This window comes from Periplaneta americana, chromosome 2 (assembly GCF_040183065.1).
Source record: "Periplaneta americana isolate PAMFEO1 chromosome 2, P.americana_PAMFEO1_priV1, whole genome shotgun sequence".
Taxonomy (NCBI): Eukaryota; Metazoa; Arthropoda; class Insecta; order Blattodea; family Blattidae; genus Periplaneta; species Periplaneta americana.
In genome coordinates this window covers 135,638,223-135,655,816 of record NC_091118.1, presented here as the reverse complement: position 1 = coordinate 135,655,816, position 17,594 = coordinate 135,638,223, and the positions used below count along the sequence as shown (strand labels likewise).

The 17,594-nt window shown below is 32.5% G+C and overlaps 1 protein-coding gene across 2 annotated transcripts in view; it reads left to right on the top strand.

The window, feature by feature from the left end:
• Pkcdelta (Protein kinase C delta) overlaps positions 1–17,594 on the top strand; it is a 309,961-nt gene that overhangs the window by 148,009 nt on the left and 144,358 nt on the right. For both annotated transcript variants that reach the window (XM_069818485.1, XM_069818486.1), the window contains exon 6: positions 330–459. In XM_069818485.1, the coding sequence (XP_069674586.1) occupies positions 330–459 (130 nt within the window). The remainder of the gene's footprint in view (positions 1–329; positions 460–17,594) is intronic.

Genomic DNA, 17,594 nt, shown 5'->3' with positions numbered 1-17,594 from the left:
ACCTACAGGGTTATTTCACTTCCATTCTGTATAATATGTTGGAACGTAAGATTCATTTGAATTCGATTTAAAAATGTTCAATCTCTGAAGTAACTAATAAAGATTTGATCGCCTTGCTATTGTTTCAGTCTTATTCCTTTAATCTTTGAGGACCTTTCACTTACTCGAGTGAGTAGGAGTCGCGAAGTTTCATATTTTACTCTCGAAAACTTTGCACAGCAAATATATGTCTCTACGTCTCTTCTCATTGCTTTGAAATTTGAATTTGATATTATTTAAAATTACTTTAAGCTTCGCTTAATAAAAGAAACGATCTTGATCTATTACAGTACCTAAGGGAGAGATTCAAGATAGATGTGCCACATCGCTTCAAGATGCACAATTTCATGTCTCCCACCTTTTGTGACCATTGTGGTTCTCTTCTTTACGGCCTGTTCCGACAAGGACTCAAATGTGAAGGTGAGTGTCTTTCAGTCTATCGTTTTATAGTAAAATTTGATATATTTTGAGTATTAATAAGTTTTGGAGTGCTCAAGATTCAGTGAATCTATTTACAGAAAAGATTGGAAAAATAATTTCTGGTGTACACAAAAACACTCACTTCGTACATTTATTTCTGAAATATTACATTTGATATTTACCAGATGACGTATTCCTGTTCTGTGTTGATAGACTTCAAATGACATGCCTAAAGAATTCGGTGGCATAAGTGGATTGGTTCATTAATAAAATTAAGCAACATTAGTACTACTCGTTCATATACGTTTTTTAAGTTTCCTTGTAATATTTAACTAAAGACCAGCGTTATCGAAGTTTGTCACTGTCGCAAAGTGTAACTTCATTCAAAATAAGCAGAATGAACCGTAAGTAATGTCATTAAATTCAAGTGGTTATTCTTTGAGATATTTCAAAGAAAAAAGTTTAATACAATTTTGCTCGTTTTTGTTCCTTTCTGAGATAATAATCGTTTTATATGAAATATTTCATGCCGTGTTATGGGAAAGCCATTGATTTAATTCCCAATATACTTAGTCATTTTAAGTGCGCAATGTATTATGATAATAAACGATTGAAAGAATTTTAGTTTTGTTCTTTAAATGTGCAGAAATTTGATCTGAACAAATGCAATGTTTTAAAATTACTTTTGAGAACGAAAAGCTACATTTGTTCAGATCAAATTTCTGCACATTCAAGGAACAAAACTAAAATTCTTTCAATGATTTATTATCATAATACATTGCTCTCTTAAATTTACTGAGCATATTGGGAATAAAATCAATGGATTTCCCAAAACACTCTATGAAACATTTCATACAAAATTATTTTTATTTCTGAAAGGAAGCAAACACGAACAAAACTGTATGAAACTTTTTTGTTTAAAATATCTCAAAGAATAACCCCCTGAAATTAATGACATTACATACGGTTTACTTTGTATGCTTTAAAAGTATATACGAGACAACTTTGTGACATATGCATGGAGAAATTAATTTCAGGAGTCAAAAAGAAGGAGACACAAATTGAATTTGGAGGGGTGGTAGTACACATCACAACACGAAGTCGGAATTGTTACGCATTTGTGGATATCGTAATTCATCTGTTTGATATCATCAGTCGATTCAGTATGCACGTCTTAAGGTTCCAGTGGAGTCCCACTAGACTGCCTTTCCACATCTCTCTACGCCTACTCAGACTCATGCCATCTGTGCACCAGTCATAATAGTATATATTAGGCTGCAGAGTTTTGGTTGATAAAATGGTGATAATTAATATTGACATGGAAAATGACGATGGGATGACGTAGAGAAATGAGAGAGCACCAAGAAAAATCACGGGCACTTTGAGTTTGTCCAACACATACATGACTCCTCCATTGCCGGGATTCTAAACCAAGTCTGTGGTTTTCATAAGCAAGTGCTTAGCTAACTGACATACCAAGGAGGCTACCTGTATCATTTGTCATCTTTAATCTTCATTCCATACAAAAATACTCCGCATGTCAAGAAATGCACGTGTCCAAAGCCCTTCTTGTTGGCTGTAGGGTAAAGAACCTCTTTGTAGGTTTCCTGTCTGAAAGCAGACCCTGATACACATTTTCGAAGTCTTAATGGAATTGCTGTTTTTTTAAACACGGGAAAGAAATATGATACATGAAGCAGAAGTACTTCGTGGGATACTTAACGTGTGGCACATGTTATAATAAAAATTAGTTCTATTAGTCCGAAATACGTGTGTATTATTAATCAATTTCACACAGCTATACGTTAGGAAAATTACACTAACCGATAGTGAACTTACATCTTGGGTATATATGATCTAGGGTGTTACGGTTACGAAGATTGGTAGCCAAGCTTTTTTGCGTATCATGTGAGCAGTGCCTAAAATTGTTGTTCTCTGTAATGTATCCAAGTCTGGTTCTCCAGAAATAGTAGAAAGATATTCGGTTAGTTTTTTTTTGTAACATTTCCTACAGTACCGATGATAATTGCTGTGGTGGTAGTAGTCTGTAAGATCCATTACTTTATTATTATTATTATTATTTTTATTATTATTATTATTATTATTATTATTATTATTATTGTTACATTTATGTGATCAAATGTAGAGGTTCTTGAATATCGAAAAGAAGGTATTAAAATTATTATCTTAATAAATAAATTCTCCTATAAATACGTAGTTTTCCAAAATGTGGCAGACGGGTCCTGCACTTCTAATGCAAACTGAGTGTAGTTTAATTCTTCTGCATTTGTCGTCCTACCGCAAACTTGCTCTTCCTGAAGGCGTTTGGAAATGAAGTAGATTTCCATGTTTCCTTGGTCTCTACACTATAATGAGATGTGTGGTCGGCACCATGCTCCAACCACCTTTTACCCCCGATACTACTGAATTTGACAGGAGGCTGAATGAATCTCGGGGTCTTTCTGGAAGCTTTTGGCAACATCCAGAATTGAACATGAAATCTTCCAGTAGTTAGTTGCTCTACCAACTGAACTACCCGGTTATTTTACGTTCCATAAATCTACCAAGTGGGACACCCGGCTTTATGTGTCTCATATCAAAGATTTCCATTGCCATATAAAATGTATGATTCCATGTCACTTGGTATACAAAAATTGGCATATGAACATTTGACATTCTTAATTTTAGCATACTTTATTTTCACCTACTATTCTTTCAGCTATTCATGTTTAGCCTACCTAAATTTGTTGTATGGCATTTCGCATACTCAGTTTAGCCTACTGCAGTTTTTATAAAAACTTTCAGTATTATTATTTGATTAATATATTATTAATTTTAAGAGAAAACTTCCATATGGCTCCGGTACTCGAACCTGGGTCTCCTGATTGGTACTCATATATTCATTGGTATTGCGGAACATTTCCATAGGATATTAATAATAAACAACATTCTTCACCTTCAGTGTTGCAATGAAGCCATAGTTACCTTAATTTGGTAAATTTTCCAGTATAATAGTTATTTTCTACTAATCTTCACTAAGATGGCGTGTGAATTGATATGTACTTCTAGATCCGGTTTCCAGCTGTCTTGTGCAGGGAATTACTAGCAATATAAGCAAAATAACAGAATTGTAGATTATTTAAGTGCTTGTGGCCATAACTTTAATCTATGAGTAATATTCGACTACTGTGCCTGTATTTCGCACCATATTAAATTCATTCTATGTCTGTTTGTTAAGGTATACCAGATTTATTAAATTCATTCTATGTCTGTTTGTTAAGGTATACCAGATTTATTAAATTCATTCTATGTCTATTTGTTAAGGTATACCAGATTTATTAAATTCATTCTATGTCTGTTTGTTAAGGTATACCAGATTTATTAAATTCATTCTATGTCTGTTTGTTAAGGTATACCAGATTTATTAAATTCATTCTATGTCTGTTTGTTAAGGTATACCAGATTTATTAAATTCATTCTATTTCTGTTTGTTAAGGTATACCAGATTTATTAAATTCATTCTATTTCTGTTTGTTAAGGTATACCAAATTTATTAAATTCATTCTATTTCTGTTTGTTAAGGTATACCAAATTTATTAAATTCATTCTATTTCTGTTTGTTAAGGTATACCGGATTTATTAAATTCATTCTATGTCTGTTTGTTAAGGTATACCAGATTTATTAAATTCATTCTATTTCTGTTTGTTAAGCTATACCAGATTTATTAAATTCATTCTATGTCTGTTTGTTAAGGTATACCAGATTTATTTAAATTCATTCTATGTCTGTTTGTTAAGGTATACCAGATTCATTAAATCCATTCTATGTCTGTTTGTTAAGGTATACCAGATTTATTAAATTCATTCTATGTCTGTTTGTTAAGGTATACCAGATTTATTAAATTCATTCTATGTCTGTTTGTTAAGGTATACCAGATTTATTAAATTCATTCTATTTCTGTTTGTTAAGGTATACCAGATTTATTAAATTCATTCTATGTCTGTTTGTTAAGGTATACCAGATTTATTAAATTCATTCTATGTCTGTTTGTTAAGGTATACCAGATTTATTAAATTCATTCTATTTCTGTTTGTTTAGGTATACCTGATTTATTAAATTCATTCTATGTCTGTTTGTTAAGGTATACCAGATTTATTAAATTCATTCTATGTCTGTTTGTTGAGGTATACCAGATTTATTAAATTCATTCTATTTCTGTTTGTTAAAGTATACCAGATTTATTAAATTCATTCTATGTCTGTTTGTTAAGGTATACCAGATTTATTAAATTCATTCTATTTCTGTTTGTTAAGGTATACCAAATTTATTAAATTCATTCTATTTCTGTTTGTTAAGGTATACCAAATTTATTAAATTCATTCTATTTCTGTTTGTTAAGGTATACCTGATTTATTAAATTCATTCTATTTCTGTTTGTTAAGGTATACCAAATTTATTAAATTCATTCTATTTCTGTTTGTTAAGGTATACCTGATTTATTAAATTCATTCTATGTCTATTTGTTAAGGTATACCTGATTTATTAAATTCATTCTATGTCTGTTTGTTAAGGTATACCAGATTTATTAAATTCATTCTATTTCTGTTTGTTAAGGTATACCAGATTTATTAAATTCATTCTATGTCTGTTTGTTAAGTTATACCAGATTTATTAAATTCATTCTATTTCTGTATGTTAAGGTATACCAAATTTATTAAATTCATTCTATTTCTGTTTGTTAAGGTATACCTGATTTATTAAATTCATTCTATTTCTGTTTGTTAAGGTATACCTGATTTATTAAATTCATTCTATTTCTGTTTGTTAAGGTATACCAAATTTATTAAATTCATTCTATGTCTGTTTGTTAAGGTATACCAGATTTATTAAATTCATTCTATTTCTGTTTGTTAAGGTATACCAAATTTATTAAATTCATTCTATTTCTGTTTGTTAAGGTATACCAAATTTATTAAATTCAATCTATGTCTGTTTGTTAAGGTATACCAAAGTTATTAAATTCATTCTATTTCTGTTTGTTAAGGTATACCAAATTTATTAAATTCATTCTATTTCTCTTTGTTAAGGTATACCAAATTTATTAAATTCATTCTATGTCTGTTTGTTAAGGTATACCAAATTTATTAAATTCATTCTATTTCTATTTGTTAAGGTATACCAAATTTATTAAATTCATTCTATTTCTGTTTGTCAAGGTATGCCAAATTTATTAAATTCATTCTATTTCTGTTTGTTAAGATATACCAAATTTATTAAATTTATTCTATTTCTCTTTGTTAAGGTATACCAAATTTATTAAATTCATTCTATGTCTGTTTGTTAAAGTATACCAAATTTATTAAATTCATTCTATTTCTGTTTGTTAAGGTATACCAAATTAATTAAATTAATTCTATTTCTGTTTTAAGGTATACCAAATTTATTAAATTCATGCTATTTCCCTTTGTTAAGGTATACCAAATTTATTAAATTCGTTCTATTTCTATTTGTTAAGGTATACCTAATTTTTTGAATGAAGACGTAGAATGCCAAATAAACGTATTCCAAATATTATGTCTCACAATTTTGAGTAAGTCAAATGTTCGTATGCCAAGTGACTTGAAAATTTATAGCTATCCATCTGTACGAGGTAGCGAACTTCGAATCCCATAGCAAGCATTGTAGGTAGCCTAAGAACTAGGACGACTTTGTATTAAATATAGGAAAGGTAATTTGCAGAACTCATGCGTTATTTCTTCTTCCAGTAATTAAAATTAGTTGTACAGCAGTCTGCATTTGATGAATTTCAATTATCCTCGTAGTTGAACGAAGTTCCATTTCAATTTACCAGCATGCCCAAGTTATAAAAGTTTGCGTACATATGTATGAATCCATAAATCAAAGTCTTGTGTTCTGTACATATGCTGTTACGAGACGTCACAGAATTGGCTTTGTTTTACATGCGTGTGTATTTTCGGTGTGGTGGAGGGAACAAGCAAGAAAAACGCGCAGAAAGTGTCGCTGCCACATGTTCTGGTCACTCCTACTTGGATCTCGTCCCACGAAATTGTTTTCTCTCAAAGAAGACTGCAGTTCAAGTACCATTTTCTTCTAACGAATTATTTAATGGCTTACAAAAACTACAAAAATAATTTTAAGGCGCTGAGAAAATTAAATACATTAAGTTTGGAAAATTGCTTCATTTGGTCCGTGTAGGTTTAAGAGGTTATCCTTCGTCACAACTTTATATTTATTACGAAAGAGGCAATCATGTGTGGCACTTGATACTTCAAAAGTATCAAAAGGATTTGCAAGATTGCATGTTTGAAACATTAAAGGGGTTACGAGATTATTCTTCGTCATAATGTATGTTCTCCAATTGGTAACTGCTATGACAAGGAGGAATAAAGCCACCGGCGTAGCTCAGGAGGTAGCGCGTTTGCCTGCTGATCCGAAGCTACGCTTGGCGTGGGTTTAATTCCCAAATGGGCTGATTACCTGGTTGGTTTTTCCGGGGTTTTCTCTACATGGAAGGCGAGTGTTCTGTAATTCCCGGAGAATTCTTGACCTAATCTAAACAAATATAGGGCCGGCACGGAAATCTGACGGATTGTATATTTTAATTACACTGCTCCAACTCTACTAAAGTTGCATAGTATGAGTTGTCGAATGTCACTGATTCGCTCATTTCCAAATCGGACAGTAGCTAACCTAAAATCTTCACGTTTTCCCGCTCGACCCTGTACCATCTTGGTATCATCAATTCTATCGACGCTATATTACCTGGTAGTTGATACAGGTCGTTAAATAACCGAATGGAAAAAGAAGAAATAATATTTAGTTGTGTTCTTGAAAGCAAATTAATAGTGCCTTTGAACTGCTAAGTAACGCACTATACGCTACGGTAAACCTCCTGAATTTGGCGAGGACCAATAGCAGAAAATTAAAAGTCAAATTCAAATTAAATTTTGGTTTATTTAACGACGCTCGCAACTGCAGAGGTTATATCAGCGTCGCCGGTGTGCAGAAATTTTGTCCCGCAGGAGTTCTTTTACATGCCATCCCCATGTTATGAAATGGTAACATATAAAAGAGAACAACCAGGATCTCCATTGTTGAAAATGAATATTTTGGTAACGACCGCTAGTTGTAAGTACTGCTGCAAGCTATTACTACATGCAATTCCATCAGTGTTATAACGTGACTTCTTTTGAAGTCGCTAAATGGCAGCATAGTAAAATTTATCAAAGTTATTGTATTGAAAGTGCATGAGGCTGATAAATCTCATATATGTGATCAGAGGTTATATACAAGACGCTTGCCGCGAAGTATTGTTGGTCTTCCATTATTACTTGCTTTCAGAATTATAAAAGGAAATATCATTCGTCTCTTCGTGAAAGAAGAGTAATAATGGCTTTGAGCCAATGCAACGTAGCTTATTATTGTGTTCTATTATAGTTCACTTTCAGAATTAGCTCATAATTGAGAGATGATACATTGTTTTATTTTAAATAGCAAACAAACTTGTGTCATTGCTGTTTCTCTATAGTAGTACTGTTGATCAAGGAAATTAAAATTATTATTTACAATAAAGATTAGACAAATTTTTAACATGTGGTACATAATATTTGCATTAAGAGGAAAATGGTAATGACTAATTTAGTACAACTTATGTAAAATGTTATTTTTAGTTAATTCGTAAAATGCGTAATGACCTAATATGTAACATTTATACCGAATGCCACTTATTTATTAAGTTCTAAATTAGCTAGACCTACACTTTAAACCGCAGAGAAAATTTAGCGCCTATACTAAATGATTCTGGTGACATGGAAAATAGAAGGGGACGAGATGAAATTATGTTGCTAATAAAAAGTTAGGTTAAGAAAACGAATTGTTTTTGTCAAGTTTTCTTAAAAAGCCACATTTTCCGCCTTTCTGATCCAGGAAAAACATGTTACAGAAGTAGTTGGAAAAGTTCCAAGTAATTTTCTTGGATGTTTAAACAAAGATAATGTGCATTTGGTTTTGTTGATACTTTCTTGAGCAACCTTCGGAAGCTAACGTTTATAAGATGTAATGCGTGTTGAGAATCAGAGAGATTTCAGTCTAATAAGAATACAAGAAGCAGTGCAATTGATCTGACGGAAATGTTAAAGAGTCTATGTTTAGGTGAAGACATGCATGTAAATATGCTCCAGGAAGCTTTCGCTTCTATTACGAGTTCATTCTACTCTCTTCACGAAGTGATGTTATTCTTGGTAACATTTTTAAATGCGCATTTGAGATAGTTTATGCCTTTTTTTAAACACAGTGTCAAGCAACGTTGCTTCCTGTAATATATCAAAAGTTTGTGAAGAGTAAGGCGATTTAGTATTAATATTATATGAAGGAATAATGGAATACAGCTAAAAATGAGTTAGGTTTTAACTGCAAAATACTGACACTTCACTGGATTACATCTAATCCGACATGACGTGAGTACGGAATGATGTAATAAATAAATAAATAAATAAATAAATAAATAAATAAATAAATAAATAAATAAATAAATAAGTAAGTAAGTAAGTAAATAAGTAAATAAGTAAATAAATAAATAAATAAATAAATAAATAAATAAATAAATAAATAAATGAGTAAAATTGAGTAAATTGAGTAAATTGAGTAAATTGAGTAAATTAAGTAAATTAAGTAAAATAAGTATGTAAATAAATCAGTAAATCAATAAATTAATTAATTAATAAACAAGTAAATAAGTAAATAAACTCTGACACTAGGGCATATTGTATGATTAGACCTATGTCTTGTCTTTAACTCTAAAAGAGCGGAGCTATAAGAGCGCTGGAATTTGATAGATTTCTCTACCTCGGATTTGCAGTAATTATTGGTCAATCGACATCTTTTTAAGTTTAATGAGCCGCATTCATGGATTATAAAATAGGTGACTCATTTTTTAGTACAGGAAGCCTAATTTTTTTTAACTCGGTCAATAAACTCATCGCATTTCAAAGTCTGTACTTTTTTTCGGAGTCAAGAACTGTTGAGTGATAATAATAATAATAATAATAATAATAATAATAATAATAATTTATTTTATGAAGATTCCGTTAAATTTACAACTTTACAAGACTCAATAACGCGTATTGTTCTCATTTTAACAATTTTTTTTGCATAATATCTTTACACTTCTTTCCACAACCTCAGAAACGCACATTTGAATCGCGAAATAACGCGAATTCATGAAATAACGCGGAAGAAACACAAGTCTTTAAACGAATTTCAGCAACGCTTGTTTTGTCCGCGAAATTTTAACAATAATATATTTTTAAGTAATATTTTTCAAAATGTCCTTTTTTCGGTTGTAAGTCTTACATTTTCTTTCACCATTTTGTCAGAAAATGAACGCAGACAGACATGTATTAAAATTTATGCTGTATAAATTGTAAAAACTGAAAATTGATTAGGCTATGAAATTTCTGCATATAGCACTCTTATCATGTTTAATTTTAAGCCAGGATTATAAAACTACCATATGTAATTTCAAAAATAACACCCCCAAATTGGCAATAAAACCGAAGTCTCGAATATTTTAACCAATTTTCTTAAAAACAACCATTTTCGTGGGACTATAAGTATGGAGCATTATGTATGACGGTGCAAAATCGATTAAGACATTGTAACGGAAATACAAGCTTTAAATGCTTCTATAAGAACATTAGGTTTGTCATTTCATTTGCCGTCTGTTTACCCTTCTCTGTACAATTTTTGTTTGAAAATAATGAAGAAAACTTTATCATAGTCTGTATTTAGAAATTAACATAAATCGCGAAATGTAAACATTGTGTGGCTTATTTTATTGATTTATTTATTTATTTATTTTTGCTGAAAAATTACTCATTTTCAATACAGAACAATATACTTCTGGGAATAAATTCTACTAATTTTCTTCGCCATATTTGTACAAAATATTGTACAAAGCGAAACAGTAGGCCTATAGTCCAAAACGCCTGTTTCAGAAAATTAATGTTTAACTATAGAACTGTACAACACAATGAAAACTTTTCTAGTTACAATTTTAGAATTTTAAAATTACCCATAGGTCTATGTAGGTATTAGTTGATGACCTCTTTAATATTAAAAACATTGCAAACGTTTTCCAAAGATTTATTTGAAATTAATTCAACTGTGCGAACAATAGAATATGAAGATGTCAACAACAAAAACAAATAAATAGGGAAGAGTCGGGTAGTATCGGACATCGGGTAGTATCGGACAGTGGGTTTTTTTCATCTACCACCATATGGTAGTACCTGAATGACATGGTTACGTTTCTCTATGTGACGTCACAGAAACGTAACCATGTCAATCAGGTACTATCATCGTGTGGTAGATGAAAGGTACTCACTGTCCGATATTACCCGATGTCCGATACTACCCGACTCTCCCCTAATAATAATCCGTGGCGCGACAGCCCATGAAGTGCCAAGGCCGATCAGACACCTGCTGGCATTACATTCACATAACTCGATAAAGGTTAACGATCATCTAACCAGAACGGAGGTATCGCGTGGTTAGCATGATGATCCTCCCGCCGTTACAACTGGTTTCCGAAACCGGATTTTTCTATCTATCGTAGCTCCCCAAATTAATTACGATTATGGGTAAGCACCGTCCCATCCACTGGCTGAAATTTCATGACAAAATTCCTTTCCCAGGAAGAATCGAACCAGTGCGCATTCTGTAATGCTGGTCCTAGGCATAAATTTGCTAAGTTTGGCAACAGGACATATCCGGTTCACGTATGAAAAAAACACACACACACGCACGCACGCACGCACATTCGGTCTGAATAGCAGCGTTTCGTCCCTTAGTCGACGCAGTAGTGTTGCCATACTTCCTAATGACAGAAAATAAGGTTTCATGTCAATTCTTTTATTTAATTTGCAAGAAAACCGTCTATTTTATTTGAGAACGTCAACGGAATAAATCATTCATTATCAGTTTCTCTAATGATAAGAGTAAAAATCAGAATCGTACGGATAGTGCTTATTGAGTGATAGATCGTTAACATTTAGGGGACATTGTTTTTTCTGAGAGATGTATTCATTATGGTTATTAAAATTTTTGTACTCTGTCTATGGCATAAGCTGTTAAAATCTGCACACTATATAAATTCCAGATAATCTGCGTACCTATAAACAGAACAGAGAAACAAAACACGGAAGGAGACAAAGATTAAATTCCAAATGCTATAATGTGCTAGCTGCTGCTGTTATGTTACACGGCAGTGAAATGTGGACAAGTACTGAAAAGAAGACAATAAAATATAAGCTTCAGAAATGAAATTTCTTCGACAAATTCAAAGATGCACAAGACTTGATCTCATAATAATTCAAGATATAAGAAATAAATTAGAGAAAAAACCAATAGGTAAAAATTAGAGATGAACAAAACTAACTGCCGCTCTCGCTCGCTGTGTTCGTTGCATTTGTCTTTTGAGTCTCGACTCTTCATTCTCGTGCGCTTCGAGTCTCGCTCATCATTCTCGAAATAGCATTTGGTCGGTGTAGAAAGATTTCGTAACTTTGAATAACATACATCATTGAAATAAATAACATTATAAACGTCTAAATGAGACAAAAAAGACAAAACAGAACAGTATCTTAGTTATCAAAATGTTCTGATTCTATTATATGATATTACCTATGCTTATATAAAAAAATAATTACCAAATAAATTTGCATTTCTAAGAAACATAAAACATAACATTAATATCTTTTTACTTGAGATTGCACACTTGATCTTAAACATAGGAAAAGAAAATTCCTAGCCTTTTAATAAGGGCCTAGTAATTAAATAAAGACTGGGGAACGGATTTTTATACACTGAAAGGTAGAGATGATGTTTCAAATACACTACTTGATTGTTTATACATATTATAACAGTTACCAAAGTAGATAAAAGTTCAGCCAGGTATAAACAACTAAGGCGATTCAAGGCTGCTTGACTTCGGGACTTTGGGAGTCGTCAATATAGAGTCTCGGAACACTCACAAGCAATCTTTACGTCAAGGACGAGACGTAATACAACATTGTCGTGCGGATTTTCGGCTTTTCGGGCGCTGTTAGTCTCGATTTCTCGTTCGGATTCATCTCCATTAAAAATATATAGGTTAGGCAGACCAAGAAGAAGATGGTTGGAGGAATGAAGATGAAACAGATAAGTTGACTAAACCATGTAGTGGAAGAGGAGAAGAAGAAGGAAAGAAATACCTATATGAAATATTGATAATTTAAAACAAATCACGTAAAGTTAATAGTGTAGGAGTAAGTGATCAATTTATACTGTTTATAGTCATTTTATATCCCTTTTTTTATAACGTCACTGGGACCATTCAACTAATTTCATATAATTTTATAGGCAAGATTAAATTATCGCTGCAGGTGTAGTCTGTCCGGAATGTTTAAAGCAGACAGCGAGTTCCGTTCATTACCTGTGTATAAGAGCAGGCGTTTGAAGTCCGATGATCTTACTAACCAATAATTTTTTCACTTGTTTGCGCAATGATAGTTGAAATGTGCAGCATCATTATTGTCGTATAGCCAGTAAACCATAAACCGTCTCGTTCAACAATAAAAATGTATTCTGTACCGTTTGCTATTATTTATCTACACATATTCTAAAACAAGGGCTTTTTAGAATAAAACTTTGTTCTCTACATTGTACCCAATAATTCGCATGTTCTCATGAAATAATTTGTATTTCATTATGCTGCGGAGAGAAATTTTAGTGTGACATATTTTGTGTAAATATTTCTACATCTGTAGATTGACGTTCATAATGCCATCTTATTTCAGTCGTTTGAATTGTGTTTGAAACAAACGTTTAGAAGTTTATATTTTCATCAATAAACCAGCGAATTTCATTGTGAAAGATTCTGTATGTGATAGTGATATGTCGCTCAACTGGACTCTCGGTTTTTATACCCGATGTAGTTTATTATTTTTGGCATAGACTCTCATCTTTTTATTATCAACATTTTCGTTTACGGAACCTTTCAACACTGGAAGGAGTCAGAGTGATTTATAGTTTCATTTTTGGCAAAGTAGCTAGAACAAATATTTAAGTAAACATATTTTGAAAAACAAGCCCTTTAGAGCCACTTACAATATTCTGGGAAGAATGAAAAAACACCTGTTGTCATCAACAAAGTGACAATTTACGAAACTTAAGATTTAAAGCAGATATTTCCAGCTCTATCACAAAGTTCTCTATGGTCACTGCACAACTTATCAGAAGCATTACATTTTTTGGGCTTAAAAAATTTCTCATAAATGACTTGACAAAGATTGCAAAAATTACCGATTTTATTTAGATTTATAAATGAATTACGTACCTACATTATAATAATATAAAATGTCACTTTCACTGATTAATTATAGCGAGTTGGCTTTCACTACGAAGTACGTACTTATATTGTTAAATATTCAAACGAATATCATGGAGGAAAAGAAGCAGAAGAGAATACGTGCAGCAAATTAAAAGTATGATGAGAGAGGGATGTTGATTGAAATTGTTGTCAAATCAATCAGTTGTAGAAGATAATAAATTAACACGGGAATCTCGGTCTACAAGTTACCTTTAAATAACGTTATGTAATGCATTCGTGTACTGTTTTGCAACCAGGAGATTAACCGTGAAACGAATGTGCTTACTATTGCGTCATCTATTGGATCTAAGTAGATAGATAATATTACCGTTATAACATCAGAATAAAAAACATGCGCTCTCCTGCATATGTTATTTCCTGTATGGAGAGATTAAAGGGCCAGGAGATTAACCGTGATCTAATTTTGTAACTAGGATAGTATAAATATGTGAATATCAGTGTTATCGTTTGTGCTTTGAGAGTTAGCCAATGGAGATTATGAATGCTTTAAATTTGATTAAATATTGCAGTACTCGGCATGCTTGCTTCGCCCCCATATCTCTTGCCTGTAGATGAAGTTACAGTAGACTATGTAACGGTCTTCAATATAACAAAACGCTATTAAGAAATTGTATCAAAACCTTTAAACCATAAAATATAGCTAAAATCTGAATACAGATTTGAAAGTTCGTGTGTACTTATGTATTTCACTCACACTATGTAGGCCTATAGTTCCAACTATTTCATGGCAAGCGTATGAATTTTGCGATTATATTGCGGACACCGTGAAGAAAGTCAGTAGCTACTGGGGTTCACTGTATCAAGTAATTTAATTTAATCTAATTTAATTTAATTTAATTTAATTTAATTTCGGGAGAGGAGGCACTAGGACCCAGCACAGAGACTTTTCGACACCTATTGCGCTAACCCTCAAGATAGGCGCAAACCTATACCGACTGACTACACGGAGCTCGCTGCGTACCCAGGTTTCGAGCAGGCAACCCCACTCGTTCTTGGCCAACCCCCTCCGGGCGTCGCCAGCCGGCGTTCGGGGAATGCTATGGAATGTTGTCGAAATGGAGAAATATTGATGGAATGATGTAGATGTATAATATTGGAAAACGGGAGAACTTCGAGAAAAACCCAAACTGCGATTATGTCCGCCACAAGTGTCATTATGGCTTGACTGGGACTCGAACCCGGACCGTCTGCATGACAGACTGAAGGTCTGACCACTCAGCCACCAAAGGAGGAGTACCAAGAAATACTTGTAATGTAACTTATACAGTACTTGTGAGTGGGTTACCACTTATCGTATGATTACTCCTTAACTGATCTTGACTATTTGTAATTTTCTATTATATTTTATGTAATTTCTAAGGTATCTTCTTTTGTGTTCTTTTGTAATCTATCACATAATTTTGTATTTCATGTATATTATTGAAACCTGGTTGAGTGGGAGAGAAGGCCTCATGGTCTTAACTCTGCCAGGCAAAATAAAACTACTACTACTACTACTACTACTACTACTACTACTACTACTACTACTACTGCTGCTGCTGCTGCTGTTGCTGCTGCTACTGCTACTGCTACTACTACTGCTACTACTGCTACTGCTGCTGCTACTACTACTACTACTACTACAGTACTTACTACTACTACTACTATTGCTACTGCTACCGCTACTCTACTACTATTCCATTAAATATATTTCTTCTTTTAATTTCAGTATTAGGACAATTTTATGTATAGCTTTACCTACTAACTTACTTACTTATGGCTTTTAAGGAACCCGGAGGTTCATTGCCGCCCTCACTTAAGCCCGCCGTTGGTCCCTATCCTGTGGAAGATTAATCCAGTCTCTATCATCATATCCCACCTCTCTCAAATACTTTTTAATATAATCTTCCCATCTACGTCTTGGCCTCCTTCCGGTCTTCCAACTAACTAACACTATATATGCAATTATCGATTCGCCCATACGCGCTACATGCCCTGCTCATCTCAAAAGTCTGGATTTAATGTTCTTAATTATGTCAAGTGAAGAATACAATGCGTGCAGTTCTGCATTGTGTAATTTTCTCCATTTTCCTGTAACTTCATATCTCTTAGCCCCCAATATTTTCATAAGAACCTTATTCTAATTATTAAAATATTTAATTACATTATTTTATTAATAATTATACCGTATTATACTTTCGGAACCTTGAGTGTTTATTTTTGAAATGTGTAGTAACACATTATTTATATTTACGTACATCTCTTGTTAAAAGCAATTTAATGTACACAGTTGATTTAACAACAGAGAAGAAACAGATATACGTGACTATCTCAATGGCTAATCTTGTATTTGGCGCAGAACGCAGATCGCATCTTACAAGAGTGAGCGGTTGGCATTTTGCGTTAATTAGAACGATCTCTGGCACGCTGTGGTTCACTGCATTCCTTTCTGGGTAATCGGAAACAAAAGATGGCCAACATAATGATAAATAGGTGCAATTTGTTGACCCTTTCGTAAGGAAGTATATCTTATGGGAAGTGGTGGGTTGGCATCACCGAAATTATGAACAATTAAGAAACCATCTTACAACTTCAATTTCTCCATTCAGTATCGAATTTTTTTATCATCATCATCATCATCATCATCATCATCATCATCATCATCATCATCATCAAATGGCCGTGTCAAATGTAAATACTAAAATTTGCATGTAAAATATATTTACGAATATTTACTTAATATGCCATATATATGTATGTATATATATCAATATAGAATTAATATTTTATAATATCACAAACATACGTTATGACCTTATTTTCTGATGTAGCAGTGTATATGTTATGGTCTATGTTGTTAATTGAGCAGTGACGTTATTATCATGTTAGCCTGTCTCATTATTATTAGTAGCCGGTAAAGTTTGTGATCGAGAATTTACGTTAATAACGAAAGTCCTTTGGACTCTGTTCTAACCTTCAGTTGAAAACAAAGCATTATCACACTTTGCCCGGGCAATAAAATTAATGGCCAGTTATAATTGAACATAATAATCTTGTTAAATTTTGACCTGAGTATCAAGTTCACTTTAGTTTGATTATCCATTCCTTAATCTCAGTAATAATCATAATAAACTATCTAAAAATTGTAACTATACTCACTAATATCATCTTTCAGAACTTACCTACATAATTTTCTAAGATTTACTTCAGTGTTGTCAAAGCAAGCGAATTTTCTGACCTTGAAGTCGTGTACGGTCATCAAGCGCTAGGTATGAAGGGAGGAATAAACAGTCTGTTGGGTTAAGAATACAGTGGTGCACAAACTTCTAACGGAATGTGAAATTTTATGTCGTTATTTTTATATGGATTTTTTCTGTAAAACAAAAGAACTAACACCAATCTCTTAATATTGCAGTTGTGTTTCAAACGTTAATAACATAATAAAGAATTGAAGAAATATTCACATAAATTTCAAAGCAGTACATCTATACTGTACTAAGTGACTGAAACACTTCATTCATAAAGAAAGTGATATCCCCCCCCCCCCAAAAAAAAGAGGTTGAGTATGACATAAGTTGAAATTGATATTTATGGCATCTTTAGCCTTATAAAAGTAATCAATGAACTAATCAAAACAATATTATAGTACAGAGCAAAGTTACCTAGGTAGTGTATATGTTGTAAGTGTAACTAATATTCCATAAC